Source organism: Ascidia mentula, chromosome 9 (genome assembly GCF_947561715.1).
Source record: "Ascidia mentula chromosome 9, kaAscMent1.1, whole genome shotgun sequence".
Lineage (NCBI taxonomy): Eukaryota > Metazoa > Chordata > Ascidiacea > Phlebobranchia > Ascidiidae > Ascidia > Ascidia mentula.
Window position 1 is genome coordinate 5,597,707 of NC_138574.1, and position 16,004 is coordinate 5,613,710.

Here is a 16,004-nt window from a genome sequence, read left to right on the forward strand (position 1 = left end):
ACAATGTCATAGTAACAATGACAAAGGACTTTCTGAATATTCGTGATGATGAAATCAGTGGAAAGGTGGTGTTGTGCGTTTCCAAACTCGTTTTTCGCACGCTTGTTCGCATGAGATGGGAAATATCTCCATTGCGAGAAAGCGCTCGGTCACGTCGCTACAATGATTCAGCAATTTGCATAAAAATACCCAACATTTTTTTTTATTTGTTTGTTAGACCAACGTATCCTAGTTAGGAATAATCAGTTTGCCACAACCAGAAGAATACGTGATGTTTACGGCACTTCTAAAACTGTGTACTTTTTTCGCACAAAACGGAGAACAACAGCAAAAGTTTCATAGAGCAAAGGGTAGACGCAAACCTACATCCAGGTAATTTTTTCTTCCTTTTTCAGAACCATGCAATAATCATTTCCAAGACTATGTAGGTTTTAAATACTTCATTTTCAATTTTGCGACTACATTTTGCCTCTTCAGTATCCATTGCATTCCTTGCACGTGACTAGCGAGGTGCAACCAACCGTGCAAGTAAAATGCAAGCTTTGTGTTTGCAAAGCAAGTTCCCCACCAACCATCGTCAAGGTTAAGTTGAAAACTTTTGCAACATTGCACCTAAACAGCAAACTGGTTGATTATGCATTAATGCTTGAATATTATACGTTTTTAGGCATGAGTATGACCATAAGGTGCCAGCGAAAGGTAGGCGTAGAGTCTAATATCTAATTACGGGAAGGCTACTCCTGTTTTTTTTAAAATAAAGGTAAATTTACCGATGCCTGCACTTAACACAGTGCCACATTTTGTAGGTTAACGGCTTGACATCGTAAGATGGTGACGATTTTGTTTTATTTTAAGTCACAATACTGGTATCGGTTTTATTTTTTACTGCTAAACTTGGTACACATGGCATAAGACATTCATGATACGTAACAAAATACTTCTTTTAACGTCTACAATAAACCAAGTAAAAGTTATGCGTTTACCGAAATGAGAAACACGCAGCCTTAGCGTATGAGCAAATGGACAGAACGCTTTAGCAAGACGGTGCTAACCTAAGGCCTTGCACTGTAGCGCCAAAACGTCCAAACGTGGCACTAGCAAGCCATCGGGAGTGCAATTATGACAATGCTGAATAAACAAATACCTGACAATTGCGTCACTCGTCTTTGGACTTGTCAAGGGTGGATCTTGGAGTATTTGGAAGTGCTTGAAAGGCCAATGGAACTCGTAACTGTGTCAAGTCATGGTAGTGAAGCAGCGATATATCTAGCCAAATTTGTTTGTGCACATAATGTTTTGCTGTAGTTGGTGCAGACTTATATGTTGTGTACTTCATTGCTACTTGATTTAGTATAGCACCAACATATAGCATATTGTTAATCATGCAGCGATCCATTGTGATGTCATACAGAAACAGGCTTTTATCAACCGCAGTATGTATGACAATACAATCAACCTAACAGTATGTGGCACAATTACGGGGCTGCTCATCCGTAGTGTCACAAGGGTTCGTTTTTCTTTCTATAATCGGGTGCTGGTTTAAAGGCTGGTAACGCTATATTATGGGGAGTTGCCCTTCACAACTTCCCGACTTCGACGCTGCTCAATTCGTGATAAACGACCAAGGTTTTTATTCCCGTGACTGTATCCTGCCCGGCTTGCGTATATATGGCCCATCAGAAAGCTTGTTACCGAATTAGTGCCCGACAAGGTAGCAGCGTCCTATTATGAATCATTGTAGTAATTTGGGGTCGTTGTGGTGCAGGCAAGATATATTGAAACCCTTAATATTCATCACCAATTGCTACTTGGAACTGGAACTGAGGTATTTATATATTTGCATACAAGTTATAGCAGTCGGTATGTGGAAGCAATCGTAGTTTTTGTCTGAGTTACGAATTTGAATAGATCAAACACTCAGGTTGGAAACTGGAACAGTATTGAGCATTCATGCGTGACGAGGTACAAAGCGGAACAAATTGGTGTGATGAAAACATTATTAAGTCTGCCAAAATCTTTTGAAGTAGATAAAAGGTTCTGATCTTCAATGCATGTAATGTCCAGTGCTCTTTACCTAATAACATGGTTTTATTTCTTCGTGTTAACCAAATGATGCTTACACATAATGTTAGTTGTTTACGGGGCTCGGATTTAGTTGATTTATAATTTAATCACGATATTTATATTGTCTGTGGCATCTGAAAGTTCTGGCGCAAAACTGTAGTTAGGTCAGTTCTCTTTGATGCAATTACAGGGAGTTAAAGGTGTGCCAATAATAGCGTAAAAATTCTCTTACTTGGCATTAAAATACTGTATAACACTATTTCATTATTCCGAAAAATTAATTAAACATTACAAACATGCACTTTCTTAAAATCTAAAGTAGCGCCATGGGATGATATCATAAACACGTTTACGTAGGGCCAGTCGTACTCCCGCACGTCACCAACTATTGTTACGTCCTAAAAGCGTCCCGATGACTTATTACTAGTCATTTTAAAGTACAACTGATGCAACAGAAGTCTTGTTATGCATCAGTGGTAAGAAACACTAGAACCTTATGTTAGTTAACCTTACTTGAATTAATCGAATTTCTCACATTGCATCAGATTATAAACGCTTGAAATTGAGTTTGTTGATGTCAAGTGTAGTTACGACAAGCTTTTAAAACCATGAAGAAGGTTTGTGTATGAGAGTTCATCAGGATACGTCAGTTCACTGAGTTGTAATGATCGCTAAAAAATGCAAAAATATCTGTTATTTTTTACGGCGCAATCAGTTTGGAAGATCATGTTGTATAATTTTGCTCTGAATCATGTTTTGATGCAGATTCTGTTAACACACGCAATGTGTAAAATGCTATGGTATTATTGAATCGCATATATGTGTTCTTGATCACCCGTGCAACAACTGTGTTGGCCAATCAGTCGAATCGCTGTCAGGTTCAACTTAAATAAAAATATTATTTTATTCTCGTGCTAATTCCCTACAAGTTGAACCTAGCAGGGATTGGACTGATGGACCAACACATTTCGTTTTTAAGGTAACACATGAGGAATTTGATCTGGAAAGCCTTGATTCAAGTACGGCCCGTGGTTCAACTGTCACTTGGCAATGAACCAAAAATTTGCTCATAGTAATTGCGTTTTTATGGTTGTACGCAGACTTTGTTCACCTTTGTTCGCCTTTAAAGTTCCAAACAGAAAAAATCATTTCTTCGGTTTCTAACTTTTCAAACAAAAATCGCTTTGATTGTTAGTTGCGTTGATAATATATGAAATCTCGGATATGTATATCGCCCGAGGCTGGCGTATAGCGTCATCAGTGCATAGCGATCACGTGTCCCGGTGCCTGCGCAATGCTCGTTTCTATGTACAAAGTGGAAAGCGATAGCTAGAATGCAAAGCTGTTTTCTAATGCCTGGTAATGAGCAGAAGTGGCAAACAGTCCGGAAGCGGCTTTAACCTTGGGTGCGTAATGTTGTGAGGGTGGGTTAGAAGATGCTTTGAAAATGCTCATGGCGGATCGTATTTCTCCTCAACTGCCCACGTGAAACGCGTGCTGTTACCAGGAATGTTGTGATGCAAACAGGCAAGATGCGGGTGTTTGTTGGACTTGCTAATGCACGATTTGCGAGTATATGAAGGTGATCAGTGTTGGGTTTCGCTTGTGTTGACGTTTCTAAAGAGTTGGGTTTGGATCAATACGCGCTCCTATGCAAATAATCCCCTTCGAAAACAGTCGAAAACAAAGTTATTGATTACTTTTAGTTCGAAATTATAATAGTTTTCAAACCATTTGTGAAAACTAGTAAGAGGAACAATAATGGGGCAAATTCTGGGTATCCTTAAAACTCAGATAAAAATTAAGTACTTTTATGGTTATGTTTGCCAATTATGGATCTCCCGCAGTATAGTAAGCACATGTATTGGGTATATATGCACTTGTAGCGTAATCCTTTACTGTCATAGTTCTAGTTATTTGTTTTTAATCTGACAAAACGGTGTACCAACCGATTTAGTTCAATTTTGTTATTGCTGAAGTGAGCAATGCTTCATGCATAACCATTGGTTTATGACACACATTAATCCAGAAAAACGTGCTTTCGAATAACGGTTTCCAGCAAAAACGTACACTCGGTACAAACCTACTCCAAAGCAAAGCAAAGGAAGCTATGCATAGACATATAGTCAAACCATTAATCTTGCCAGCTGTAATCGAGGATGTTGTTAGTCACGTAGGAACGTTCTAAACCAAAACACAGCAGGTAAGATATCGGCCTTATATTTTCCTTCGACATAAGATATTTAAGGTAAGAATCAGTTCAACTTTCAAAAGTATTAACGCATTGCTAATGATTGCAGATATTTTTGTCGGAATAGAGACGTGTGTGGGGTGTTACGCGTTAATTCTTAATACCAAAGTGCATTGACGTATTGCATAAATCAGATGTGAATAAAAATGGAATCTTTATACCAAGCCTCGCCGGATGTTAAGCGAAAAGTTGGTTAAATAAAATCTACGAGCCTTGCGTACCAGAAGGTCAGTTGCATTAAAAATTACGTTATGTCTGGCAGCGCACGCAGCGCAATGCAAATGTTTATGTCCATGGTTACAGCAAGCGATTTACAATTGAAAATTTTATATACTTGCGATTGAAATCGACTAAACTATAAAGAACGTTTACAATGGAATTCTAAAACAATTCTAAATAAAATGTTCTTCAAATGAGTTAATTGTTATGTTCTTGATTATTTTAACACGTAATGCGTTGTAACAAGGACACACAACTAAAATAAGGAAGCGTGTCAAAATCTTTTTCTGCACCTCTTGATACACTTCTATATAATTGCTAATATTGTAAAAGCACCCATGATACACGACTGGAAAGCACTTCGCGAAAATCACCTGGTGCAGCAAAAAGGATATGAAGTTATTATGAAGTGACATCAGCGCAATGTTTTACGCGTGCCCATTGCCAACCAATGGCGTGCCAAGTTTTGCACACGTGCCTAATGTATTGTGTTGGTTGAAGGTAGAACATTTTTTTGAACGCGCGCTCGGGTTACATGCAAAATTAGGTTATTATACTCGTGGAGGCCTAACCCAAAACTTGTCGTTCCAAATTGATGCAACGCAGACCCAGAAAGGCAACGAAAAGAAAGCACACATAGTTGATTCCGAAATTTTTAACTTAGTGTTTCCCAGATGATGATTTATTAGTGCTATGTGCATCGTATACACTTAAACACAGGTTTTTGTTGTAGATGTTGACGTGTGACGCGTTCGTATTTTTTGGAATAGTTCAGTCTCATGGTTTGCCGACAAACCCTGACACAGTGTAACTGTATTGATTTTTCCAGATCATTTCATTAGTGATTTTATATCGATCAGGTATCGGGTTGACGAGACATTGAGTTACTTGGTTGGATTGTAAACGTTGTGAAACTTGTGATGCGTTTCAAAGACTGTGTATACACACTATATGCTAAAGTGTATATTGAAGTAGATAGCGCCTACGTTTCAGTGGTATTTGGCTTATCGATGTATTAGGAAGTTTTCTATTACTCAGTGGTTTCTTTGTCGCTTTATGTGGTGCGACTGACAACCAACCAAATGACAATAAATATTAGGACGCGAAAATTTCTTGGTAGCAATTGTATTTGGTGATGTAGCGATTCATTCAGGCAATCTACCTTATCCAAGGACCAAAGGACTCATACTGTTATTGTAGTATGAACACAAAAGTTGCAAGACAAGATTTTAAAACCAATCATTCTTACGCAATACAGGGATAGGTTGCGTGGTGCAACGAACCTCGAATACGTTGAATTAAAATAAAAACTCAAGAGTGCCTACGAGCGTGACACGTTCCACGAGAAAAAGGCCACAGAGAGATGACGGAGTCAGACAGCATGCATAAAAGCGACTCGGACTTGCTGCCCAACAGAACATACCGCCCTGAGGAAGAAGAAACCATCAGCAGCGTTGTAGACTTGACGTCACCTACGAAAGTACGCAAAGAGGAAATATTTGAGTTACTTTCATCTGACGATATGGATTCCAGCACAAACGGTGCAACGGCCATGGGTAACGCCGAAACAGACGTGAACAAAAACGAGAAAACCAGAGGAACTAAGCTGAAGGAATTTAAAAAAGGTGCCTCAGTCGTGGCAAACCGCACTAAATCCTGTTGCGGTACATATTGGTCCGATGTGTGTTCGGTGGATCATCTTAAACGACGGTTGCCGATCATCAACTGGTTGCCGAAATACAGGCTTTCAACGTTCAAATGCGATCTCATTGCTGGCTTGACGGTTGGTCTTACTGTCATACCACAAGGAATGGCATACGCGGACTTGGCTGGTTTGGAATTGCAGGTAAGCTTTGTTTATTCGTACCACGCTCAAAGTAGTTTTCCGTGTAGGTGTGCCAACCATAAGACTGATGACTAGAAAGCTGATGTGCATAACATTGCCAGCGCAGACCCCACCTACTAACGTAACATTACCTGTTTATTTAAACAGCTTTGAACAAACGTTGCGGTTCGCTTAATGCAAGCCCAGAGAGCGTTGTTATAGAAACATGCCAAATGTATATTGCAGTTAGGCCGCAAAATGTTACTGTTTTTTAAGCGTGTATTGTATCACAGGTGCGTTGTGGCCTGTTTTAAAATCGACGAAAGTGTTACATCCATAACAGCCAAATAGTTCCGTTTGGTAAAACCCAAGAGGTCATAAACTCAAAACGGCCTTGAAACTTTTTATTTTAATTGCTCGTTACAAAACTATATGGTACTAAGACAGGTGATGTGACAAGTTATTTGGTAATTAGCCCACGTTTAAACGCTATTACACTTAAGGTTCATGTTTAACGGCAATGCTTTCTTTTGTTCAGTATGGACTTTACAGCGCATTCATGGGTAGTTTTCTGTACGTTTTGCTTGGAACATCAAAGGATATCACCCTGGGGCCCACTGCTATTATGTCCATTCTAGTGTCTGAATATGCACGTGACCCATCGCTTAGCCACGACTCAGGACAGGAACATACAGTAAGTACAAAGCAAAAAATAAACCATTGGATTTAGTCCTCATGTGTTAGCACAAGACAATTCCTTGATCGCAAAGATACGACATAAATTATTCGAAAAAGTATAAAATTAAGTAAGTGTGAATTATCGCAACAGCACAACTACTGATATTAATGTAGTGTTCTGATACACCAGAAATGAAAGGTACCAAACTGCATGGTTTCAGATTATGGCGTTGTAATTGATTGGAACCGATCTCAGAATTGATTATTGTTCCATTTTTCGCTTTCACAACCCATTATGCACATTCAGGTCACCTTGATGAACACAATTAGCTTCTAAAGGGAAATCCTAATAAATAGCGCAACCTTTAATCAATGCACAGATATGTTCTGCCTCAAAATATGTGGATACATGTATTTTGCGTTGTCCACCCGACAGAAGCTCAAGGAAATAATTAAGCGCAATGACGAAACAGCACGTGTGCATATTCGAACGTGCATAAACGTCATCAATTTTTTAAGCGTATTAACAACAGTGTTCAACAAAATGCTCTTGGCGTTTTATTGTTAAAATACTTTTGTGGGTCACGACCTCTACACCAGCAAACTTTTGAACTTCATATCATACTGGAACTGTTCGAAATCATTACTAATGGACAGTGTGGTTGGTCAACCGTTGCTTAAAATCGTGTTGCACGCATACTCGTGGGTCTAAAACTTGCTCCAAAACGTTTCATGAACCGACCATTGTTTGTGTTAATTGAATCGCTTTATCACGAGTCAAGCGATCATCCGTCAACATATTTCACTCGCGGTTTCGGACGGAAGTGGTCGCATTCAGTAACCTTGAATCACGAATTTAAACGAAAGGCATTTCAGGGGACATTGATATGCTATTTTACGAATTGACAAATCTAATTTATTTTGCATTGAAAAAGCTACAAATCAATTCTATACCGCGCAAATCCATTCTATAATAAGTACCATGCCAATAAAAGTCCATTTTGTTTATCATATCAACGTCTAATTTATTACCATATTTGGTAAACGTCGTGCGTACAACACCAACCAACTACGGTTTCCGCCGAACCTGAAGTATTTGGCAAATTTCGCATCTCGGAATAACCCGGTTGCCCCATTATTTTGTTTGCGGACGGTTTAGGAACCTGTGCGCTTTGATAATCTCGCAAACAAGTTGGTGAAGGGCGAACTGTTTGAACCTGCTCTTGGCATGTGGTACCCCACTTAGCTGTGAACTTTGTGTTTGTTTCAACACGGGTCGAGGTTCCAAGTGGTCTGGTAACTCGACACCTGTGTCTTGATTGTAGCTGACTCCAATGCGAGTTTAAACTAGATGCGAGTTTAAACCCACAAACAGCATATACTCCCAATTAGAATTATCGAAAGCAAATTTTTTGCCTTTGTCCAAAATCGCAATACAGCTGTTAGTTTTATAACGATAATAATATACATAAAAACGAATCTCCATTATTGATAGTCCTTCAATGAGGCAAAGTTTCATTTACATTTTTAGACTAATGTGACGCTGGCCATTCTTCTGACGCTGGCGTGTGGAATTATTCAACTGTTAATGGCTGTGTTTAAACTTGGATTTTTGGTTCGATATATTTCCCATCCTGTTATTGCCGGGTTCACATCTGCAGCTGCCATCGTCATATCTATGACGCAGTTGAAGGTACGTTACGTAGTACGTTCAGTCATGTCTTTTAGGTTATTTAGCACGTTTTGCTAATCTGGTTTAATATACTGCATGTAATGATGTATCGCCCTGTTGTATTCAAGTTTAAGTAGTTATAGTTGAAAATTGTCTGCGAAAGTGATCATGTAAAAAAATTTTTCATGGTTTTGCAGAAAATATTTGGAATTCGTACATCGCGGGGTTTTTTTCAAACAATTTATGAACTTTGCGCAAAGATCGCCCAGACCAAGTGAGTCGTTATTATCATGCTTTTAATCTTACTTACATGAAAGTTCGATGCCCAACACAAGCAACAGAAGGATTGTACATTTGCCACCACAACCTCTTGTCGTTTTCTTATTTGCAAAACAGCAAGTTTTTCTTCTTAAACACAACATACTTTAGGCATTGGGACTTCGTCCTCGGTGTGTCCTGCATGATTGTCCTGTTTCTGCTCAAATACTCCAAAAACAGGTGGTCGAATAACAGACAAGGAGACAAAACACCAATTCGTGTATTGAGAAAAATTCTTTGGATATTTGGAACAGGTAAACTAATGTACAACACGCCTTAGTGAAAAGACGCCCGAACCTATTGCATTATTACGTAAATTACAAGGACCATTTTGTTTAAACAGCAACAGTTGGATATTTGGTCAGGGAATTTGTGCGTTATGCAATCATCAAATCATGCGATACGCCGATACCTAAAAGCAACACACGTGTTTCACAGTGCTTACATAATAAAACGATTGGTTGTTAAAAAATATTACATGTGAAAATTTGCTTTTGTTACAACGCCACATAAACGAAATGTTATAAACGATTCACAGGTCGGAATGCGGTCATTGTTATTCTCGCTGCTGCAATCGCTTACGGCATCACCGACATCGAAATTCCAGTGGATCATCGCCCACTCACACTCACCCAAAACATTACTGGTGGAATCCCCCCATTTCGTGTACCTGATTTCTCCTACACTGCCCCAGGAGGGAACACAACCATGGAACTTCCAGACCTTCTCTCGTCGCTAGGTAGCGCCCTTGCTGTCATTCCACTGATGGGATTTTTGGAGTCGATCGCCATAGCCAAAGCCTTCGGTAAATTTATTGCTCTTTACTCCCACTTAGCGGTAATTGTATTTTTTCGCCATTTTGCTAACATAGCATTGATGATAGGCATATTTGAAACATTTGACATAAAAATGATATTCAAAAATATGTCTTCAGGGTATTCTGCACAGACGTTGTTTACAATTTTCTGTAGGTCGCAAGAACAATTACAAAGTTGATGCCACTCAAGAATTGGTCGCCATCGGCGCTGGAAACCTTTTGTCAGCTTTCGTCGGTTCTTATCCAATCACAGGCAGTTTTGGAAGGTTCATATTTTAACATTGGTTGCTTAACGAATTTCAGTTGGAGTTGTGGGTTTAATGTTTCTCATATGAATTTTAACAGATCTGCGGTGAATGCACAAAGCAACGTCATGACCCCGATGGGAGGAATTTTTACCGGTCTTGTTGTTTTGCTTTCACTACAATTTCTATCTGATGCGTTCCAGTATATTCCTGCTGCCGCTTTGGGTGCTGTGATTATTATGGCTGTAATTAACCTGTTTGACTGGAAGGGAATGAAGCACATTTGGCACATTAATAGTAAGTTGATTTGCCCCAGTACATTTCAAGTAACCGGTAGTTGACAGAATAACACAACCAATTCTTGTATGTCGACTTATTAATGAGTTTTTTATTGTTTTTACTAAACAATCCCAAAAATGCTATAGATTTTATATTATTGAACATAAGCTATAAAGAACTACAATGACACATGTATATTTTCTAACAACAGAAATTGACATTATTCCCCTTGTGTTCACTTTCTTCTTGTGTTTCTGGGATATTGCTTACGGAATCATGGCTGGAATTGGAGTCTCCATCCTCCTACTACTTGCCAACCACGCAAGGTGAGCATCCGAATTTTTATTATGAACAATTCAACCAAGAAACTTTCTTCATAGTGGGGATAATTAAATGCGTCTAGCTGTAGTTTATTACCTATATTTTATATTTGTAAGACGAATATCTTTGTAAGATTTCGTGGTAGATATACGACGCAGTGACTTAACGGAAAGTAACAAAAATTTGTTGAAAAGCTAAACAAACTCTGTTCCTTTTCTGCCTTAACAGTAATATAAAGTTTTATTTTTCATATTCTTTTGTACAGACCCCAAGCCAAAATCACACGTAACGAAAACACGGTAACATTTTGTATAAAGCGAGGTCTCGACTTTCCGGGAGCTGAATATATTGAAGAACGTCTTGTTGATCAAGCAGACGAAGGTATGCGAATTTTAATTTGATGTGCAACTGATGCGAAATACATTAGACAGTAATTTGGAAAAGTTTATGTGTTGCGATTAACCGCTGTTTTGAGACACTTTAAATTCAAAGTGTTTTGATGAGTGTACAGACATTGTCGCGTTTAGAAGGAGATAAAATTGTGCCAATCTCAGACTGTTGTTATGTGGGCGACGTTACATTGCTCAATTGTTTAATCAGACTTTATTTCTGTTTAGACAAACTGACAGAAGTTGTGGTTGACTGCTCATATCTTACCGAAATGGATTACTCCGGTGCAGAAGCTTTCCTGCATGGCGCAGAAGCTTTGAAGAAACATGAGATCGGTTTAAAGTTGTGTGGATTAAAGGTAACTGCACTCATTTATAGCAGACACTGTTAGCACAATTTAAGTGTTTTGAAACGGTATGTTCGACACGAATATGAAGAACCACTTTTGTCGACTCGTCTGCATCGCCGGGTCTGCTATAGCTAGGCGACCCCATAATTATTTTGTCGCGAAAATAATCTATGCTTTTATGAAACCTTTACCTAAAACTCTTGCACGAAGGAAGAATAATCTGGTCAGACTTTATTTTGAGTAAACATAGAACGCCACCGATATTACAGTGGCGAACTTATTGCCACTCAGTAACTTGGCCTTATACAAATTTATTTTCCGAAGTGAATAAATATCTCAAATAATATTTTTAATTGTATATCTATACTGGTTATTTTGCTATTTCAGAAGAGGCAACAGAAAAAGTTACAGAAAATGAACCTTTCCAAATTGGGCGTTAAATTTTATCCCTCATTGGACGAAGCAAAATATGACGAGAGCAGTCAAATTCCCGAGCACACCGTGTAAACTATTATAATTTTACAACCGCTAGGTGGCACTAGAAGTTATAAGTTGTTATGCAAACAGTGCCTTACGTTTTAGCTCCTACCATTTGTGTGTTGCTTTATTTTTTTATTCGCCATTCCTTCAGCACTATACTCACATCAAGTGACTTCGTCCTAAGGATTTGATGAAACCAAGGGTTTCCAAAACAGTATTTTGTCTTGTAAATATTTCATTTCTTTTATTTAATTGCACATCGTTTTCTTCAACTCATGAGTGTCAACAAATCGCTTGTTGCAAACCTATCCAAACATTCTATCCGCGTATTCAACCGGTCTCCTTGTTGTTTTGTGACTTAAATGTGTTCCCAAAATGTGCTACAAAACCCGAAGAAAATAATTAACTCACAAAAAGTTTGTTTTCTTCAAAAATGCGTTTAATTTGGAAAAAACTTGTGGAACCGCAAACGTATGTTTTCTAAAAACGAAATATTGCAACAATTTCCTATTGCAAACCGACCAAGCATTTTAACAAAAACTCTTTCTATGAACTGATATTGCTTTTCGCCTGTGGCCGAAACTTTTGCACACGGTTTTGTTCTGCCAACTAATCTGACTAATTTGCATCTTACGCTTGTCTCATTTTTAGGAGATTATTGTTGTGTTTCATTTCTGCTGAAAATTTCAAACCTTATAGTATTTAATTGACGCACATTGTATGTGTATAGCGTGGTGTATTTGCACAAGGGTAATTGTTGGTGCTTCGGGGAGCACAGTTGCTACAACGCTAAACATGCTATTTGTCTTCAGTTATGCACGCAGCAATTTATTGCAACTTCTGTAAGTATGGAGCAAAACCCAGAAACAACAATAACGGTTGGTGGCATTTGGTCAATTATTGTAGTGTTGCTTGCTTGACGTTGTGGAGACAATATTACCTGGTTTCACATTCCAATTGCTTGTGCTCATGAGGGTTTATTGCATGCCGGCGGTGAAATTTTTTCGGACAGATCAAATAAAATTAAAGTGGCCCTGGCGTGTTGGGTGCAGCAGAATTGCAGAAAAGTCCTCTGGCAAGATTTACGATGCCCTGGGCCCCATGAGAGTGGGTATATCCGGTGCTTCCCACCAAGGCAAATACTAGTCTTGGGGGCCCATGGATATAAAAAGGGGTCAACGATTGTCATTGTTTGCTTTCAAATTAGGAGATTTCTACAACAAACGCTCACAAATTTATGCGATCTTAAAAAAGGTTTTTTTAAACCGGCCCATCCCCTCATTGGAACGCCCCAATGTACGTAGTTTAGCGAATAAGTTGTTTATTAATTTCCTATACTTGTATCATATTGGTTTAAGTCGTGAGAAAAGTCTTTGCGTACAATAATCCGAACGTCGCGTATATTAAAATGCATAAATAAACCGACACTTGGGCGTGCTAGAGAAGCATATAGTTTGGTTACGTGTTATCGGTCATTTTAACACACTTACATGTGACACACTTTTACATAAGTTTAAATTTAAGTTCCATCTGTTACCTTACTTTAAACAGAGACTTATTTTACTTCTGGTATCATCCATACGACTGGATTAGGAAAATCAAATATTGTTCGCAGAAGAATGGATTTGAGGTAATGAGAGTTCAGGAACAGTGAAATGCATTTCTCCGCATAGGAATGCAAACATCAAGTGAAAACTAAACCAATATTGGCTGACCGTTAAACTTGGGACGTTAGGAGCGTGGGTGTAACGGCAAATACGTTATTCAATATAGAGTCGTATTCAGAAATAGCAGAATAGTCAAATTGATGATCTTCAAGTGTTATGATCTCTATACAAAAGAAAACAGACCGCGAACTTTTAACAGGGTACAAAATGTGACTTTTTAGGGCACAAACTCATGAAAATTCCGATTTTGAAACAGGATTAACTCCATGCAGAGTTACATAACAAATGAACCCAAAGCAAACACACAAAAGGTATCATTTATACTAAGTAAATCGCATGCCGACTCTGGACAACCTGGTTTAAGGAGCAAATAAAAAAACACCCAAATATACACGCTATATGGTAAAGATTATCATGTGTCGTATAACACAGCTGTGGCTTTAACACAAATCCAACAGATTATGCCACCACTGCTGCTTGATGGAATTGACCTTCAATGTATGTTCCACATACATTCATTCATTTATCATTCTGCGTTTCCAGTGAATATTTGTGAACATGCACGATTCCCTAAATCAGGTTTTCGATGCTTTAGCCTTTAGGGTTTCCATTACCCAAACACACACAAAAAATGACACTTTGTCACAAATAATTGTGGCATGCGGTTATGCAATACCTGCACTATACGACTGAAACTAAGTTATTAAAATCAGGTTTGGACAATTGTAACAAAATATGGGGCTTTTTGGCTATAAATTTCCGATAATGGCGTAATGTGATCAACATAGCGTAATGTGACGGCAAGCAGGATTCGAGTTGTCCAACTCTAATGCGATTTGGGAAATCCTTTAAAACATTAATATTCATTTATTGAATGAAGAACTTTTTCGAAATTATTGCTTTTTGCTTCTTTATGATGTGGATGGCAACCCTGGCCCATATAGAATGCCAAGCAGTCGCGCTTCATAATCCACAGTTGTTTATGGGTGTTGTTTGGAACATAGTTCGAGGAAAAATAGGGAAATTCTGCGCCCGCTGGTTTGAAACAGTTTGCACCATTAACTGCAGCTCAAGGGACTTTTTCTTCGTAGCAAACCAACATAAAAATCATAGCTAAATTTCAAATGAGATAATATTATTGCTCTGCATCGCCTTCCACAATAGCTGTGTTTTTATCGTTTGAAGAAAATGCTAAACTTAATTCGCACTAAACGAATGATGTAAACTTGTGGGCATTGTGGTACTTTTATGCGTGTTGTATCAATGCGTAAATTAAACATCGCAAATGACGCAGAACCGTTTGCAACACTTCTCCTTTACAAAAGTTCATGTTGTCGTTGTAGTGCACGAATACGTTGGGCCAAGCGTGGATTATGCGGACTGGTCGGTCCAAGAATTCGTATTATATGGCTTCTTTTTAATGAATTGCATATTTTGGTTCAAAACATCATTACATAAAAACATACTCTACCAACCAACAAAATAGTCTCACGATTCCGTCACCATATTTAAAGTTTGTAATAATCCCAACGGAACAATAAAACAATAAAGGTTGAAGAGTTGTAAAAGCGCCAGCGCTAAAACCTACGTACGTAAAATGACGAAATTTGTATCAGACGAAATCGCCTTCTTCCTGCGGTGTCTGTTCCCTGTTCAACACAGCAGCAGACGCCGGTGGTGATATTATTGCTAGTATTCGTGTCAAACTTTCGACGTTATGCCGGTGGCTACAGTGGGTTGTGAGCCGGTAAGAAGTCTGGAATCGCTTCTCGTCATCTTAGCCCATCGCAGATAAACTTGACTTTGTAGCTGAGCGCGAACTGAGCCCAGTGTCTGGCAGTTTACGCAGTGGATTTAGATCTAGTCTGCGGCACGTGGTACTGTGTTATTCATGAGATGGATAAGATAGCGCTAGGCCTGGTCTACCCTGTGAGTGAAGTGACATGTCTGTACTACCAGATTAGAAGCAAAGTTTTTACTTTTTAAGAACACATCTTTTGTTGAATAAATGCTAGTTGAAATTCAGCAAGTTAGACCACTACAGATGGCGAAAAGTTGTAAACTTTAATTTCAATTATCGTTGCTGAGTCTCATTTAAATGCGTTTACACAATATGAGACTCAACTTGTACAGCTTTTGTGGTTTATTGACATTCAGACCTTTCTGGAAACTGTCCAGCGAATAAACACAGCTTCCATTCTATTGTTTACTTTAAGCTTGCGGTTTACCAGCTGGTAGAGTTGACTGTAAACTGTCATACCTATCTGCTGTTGTGTTTGTTCAAAACACATCTGAAACTTTGTAGTGAACTTTGTTTAACCGAAATTACTTATTTGGAAAACGGTTGCTGTGTGGCCTTTTTTCTTTGGCAAACAAGCCGTTGAACCACTGTACAGTTTTGTTGTTTCTCCTCAGTCGTTGTATTATGG

The 16,004-nt window shown here is 38.6% G+C and overlaps 1 protein-coding gene across 1 annotated transcript; it reads left to right on the top strand.

Annotated features, from left to right (window-relative positions):
- The first annotated feature begins 5,796 nt into the window (after positions 1–5,796).
- On the top strand, positions 5,797–12,946 carry LOC145913086 (sodium-independent sulfate anion transporter-like). The gene is made up of 12 exons (XM_083000620.1): positions 5,797–6,380; positions 6,898–7,053; positions 8,569–8,730; positions 8,907–8,983; positions 9,139–9,281; positions 9,566–9,832; positions 9,999–10,110; positions 10,190–10,386; positions 10,580–10,694; positions 10,955–11,070; positions 11,307–11,437; positions 11,816–12,946. Exons 1-12 carry the CDS (start codon positions 5,898–5,900, stop codon positions 11,933–11,935), a joined length of 2,079 nt encoding a protein of 692 aa, XP_082856746.1. The 5' UTR covers positions 5,797–5,897; the 3' UTR covers positions 11,936–12,946.
- Positions 12,947–16,004: the final 3,058 nt, after the last annotated feature.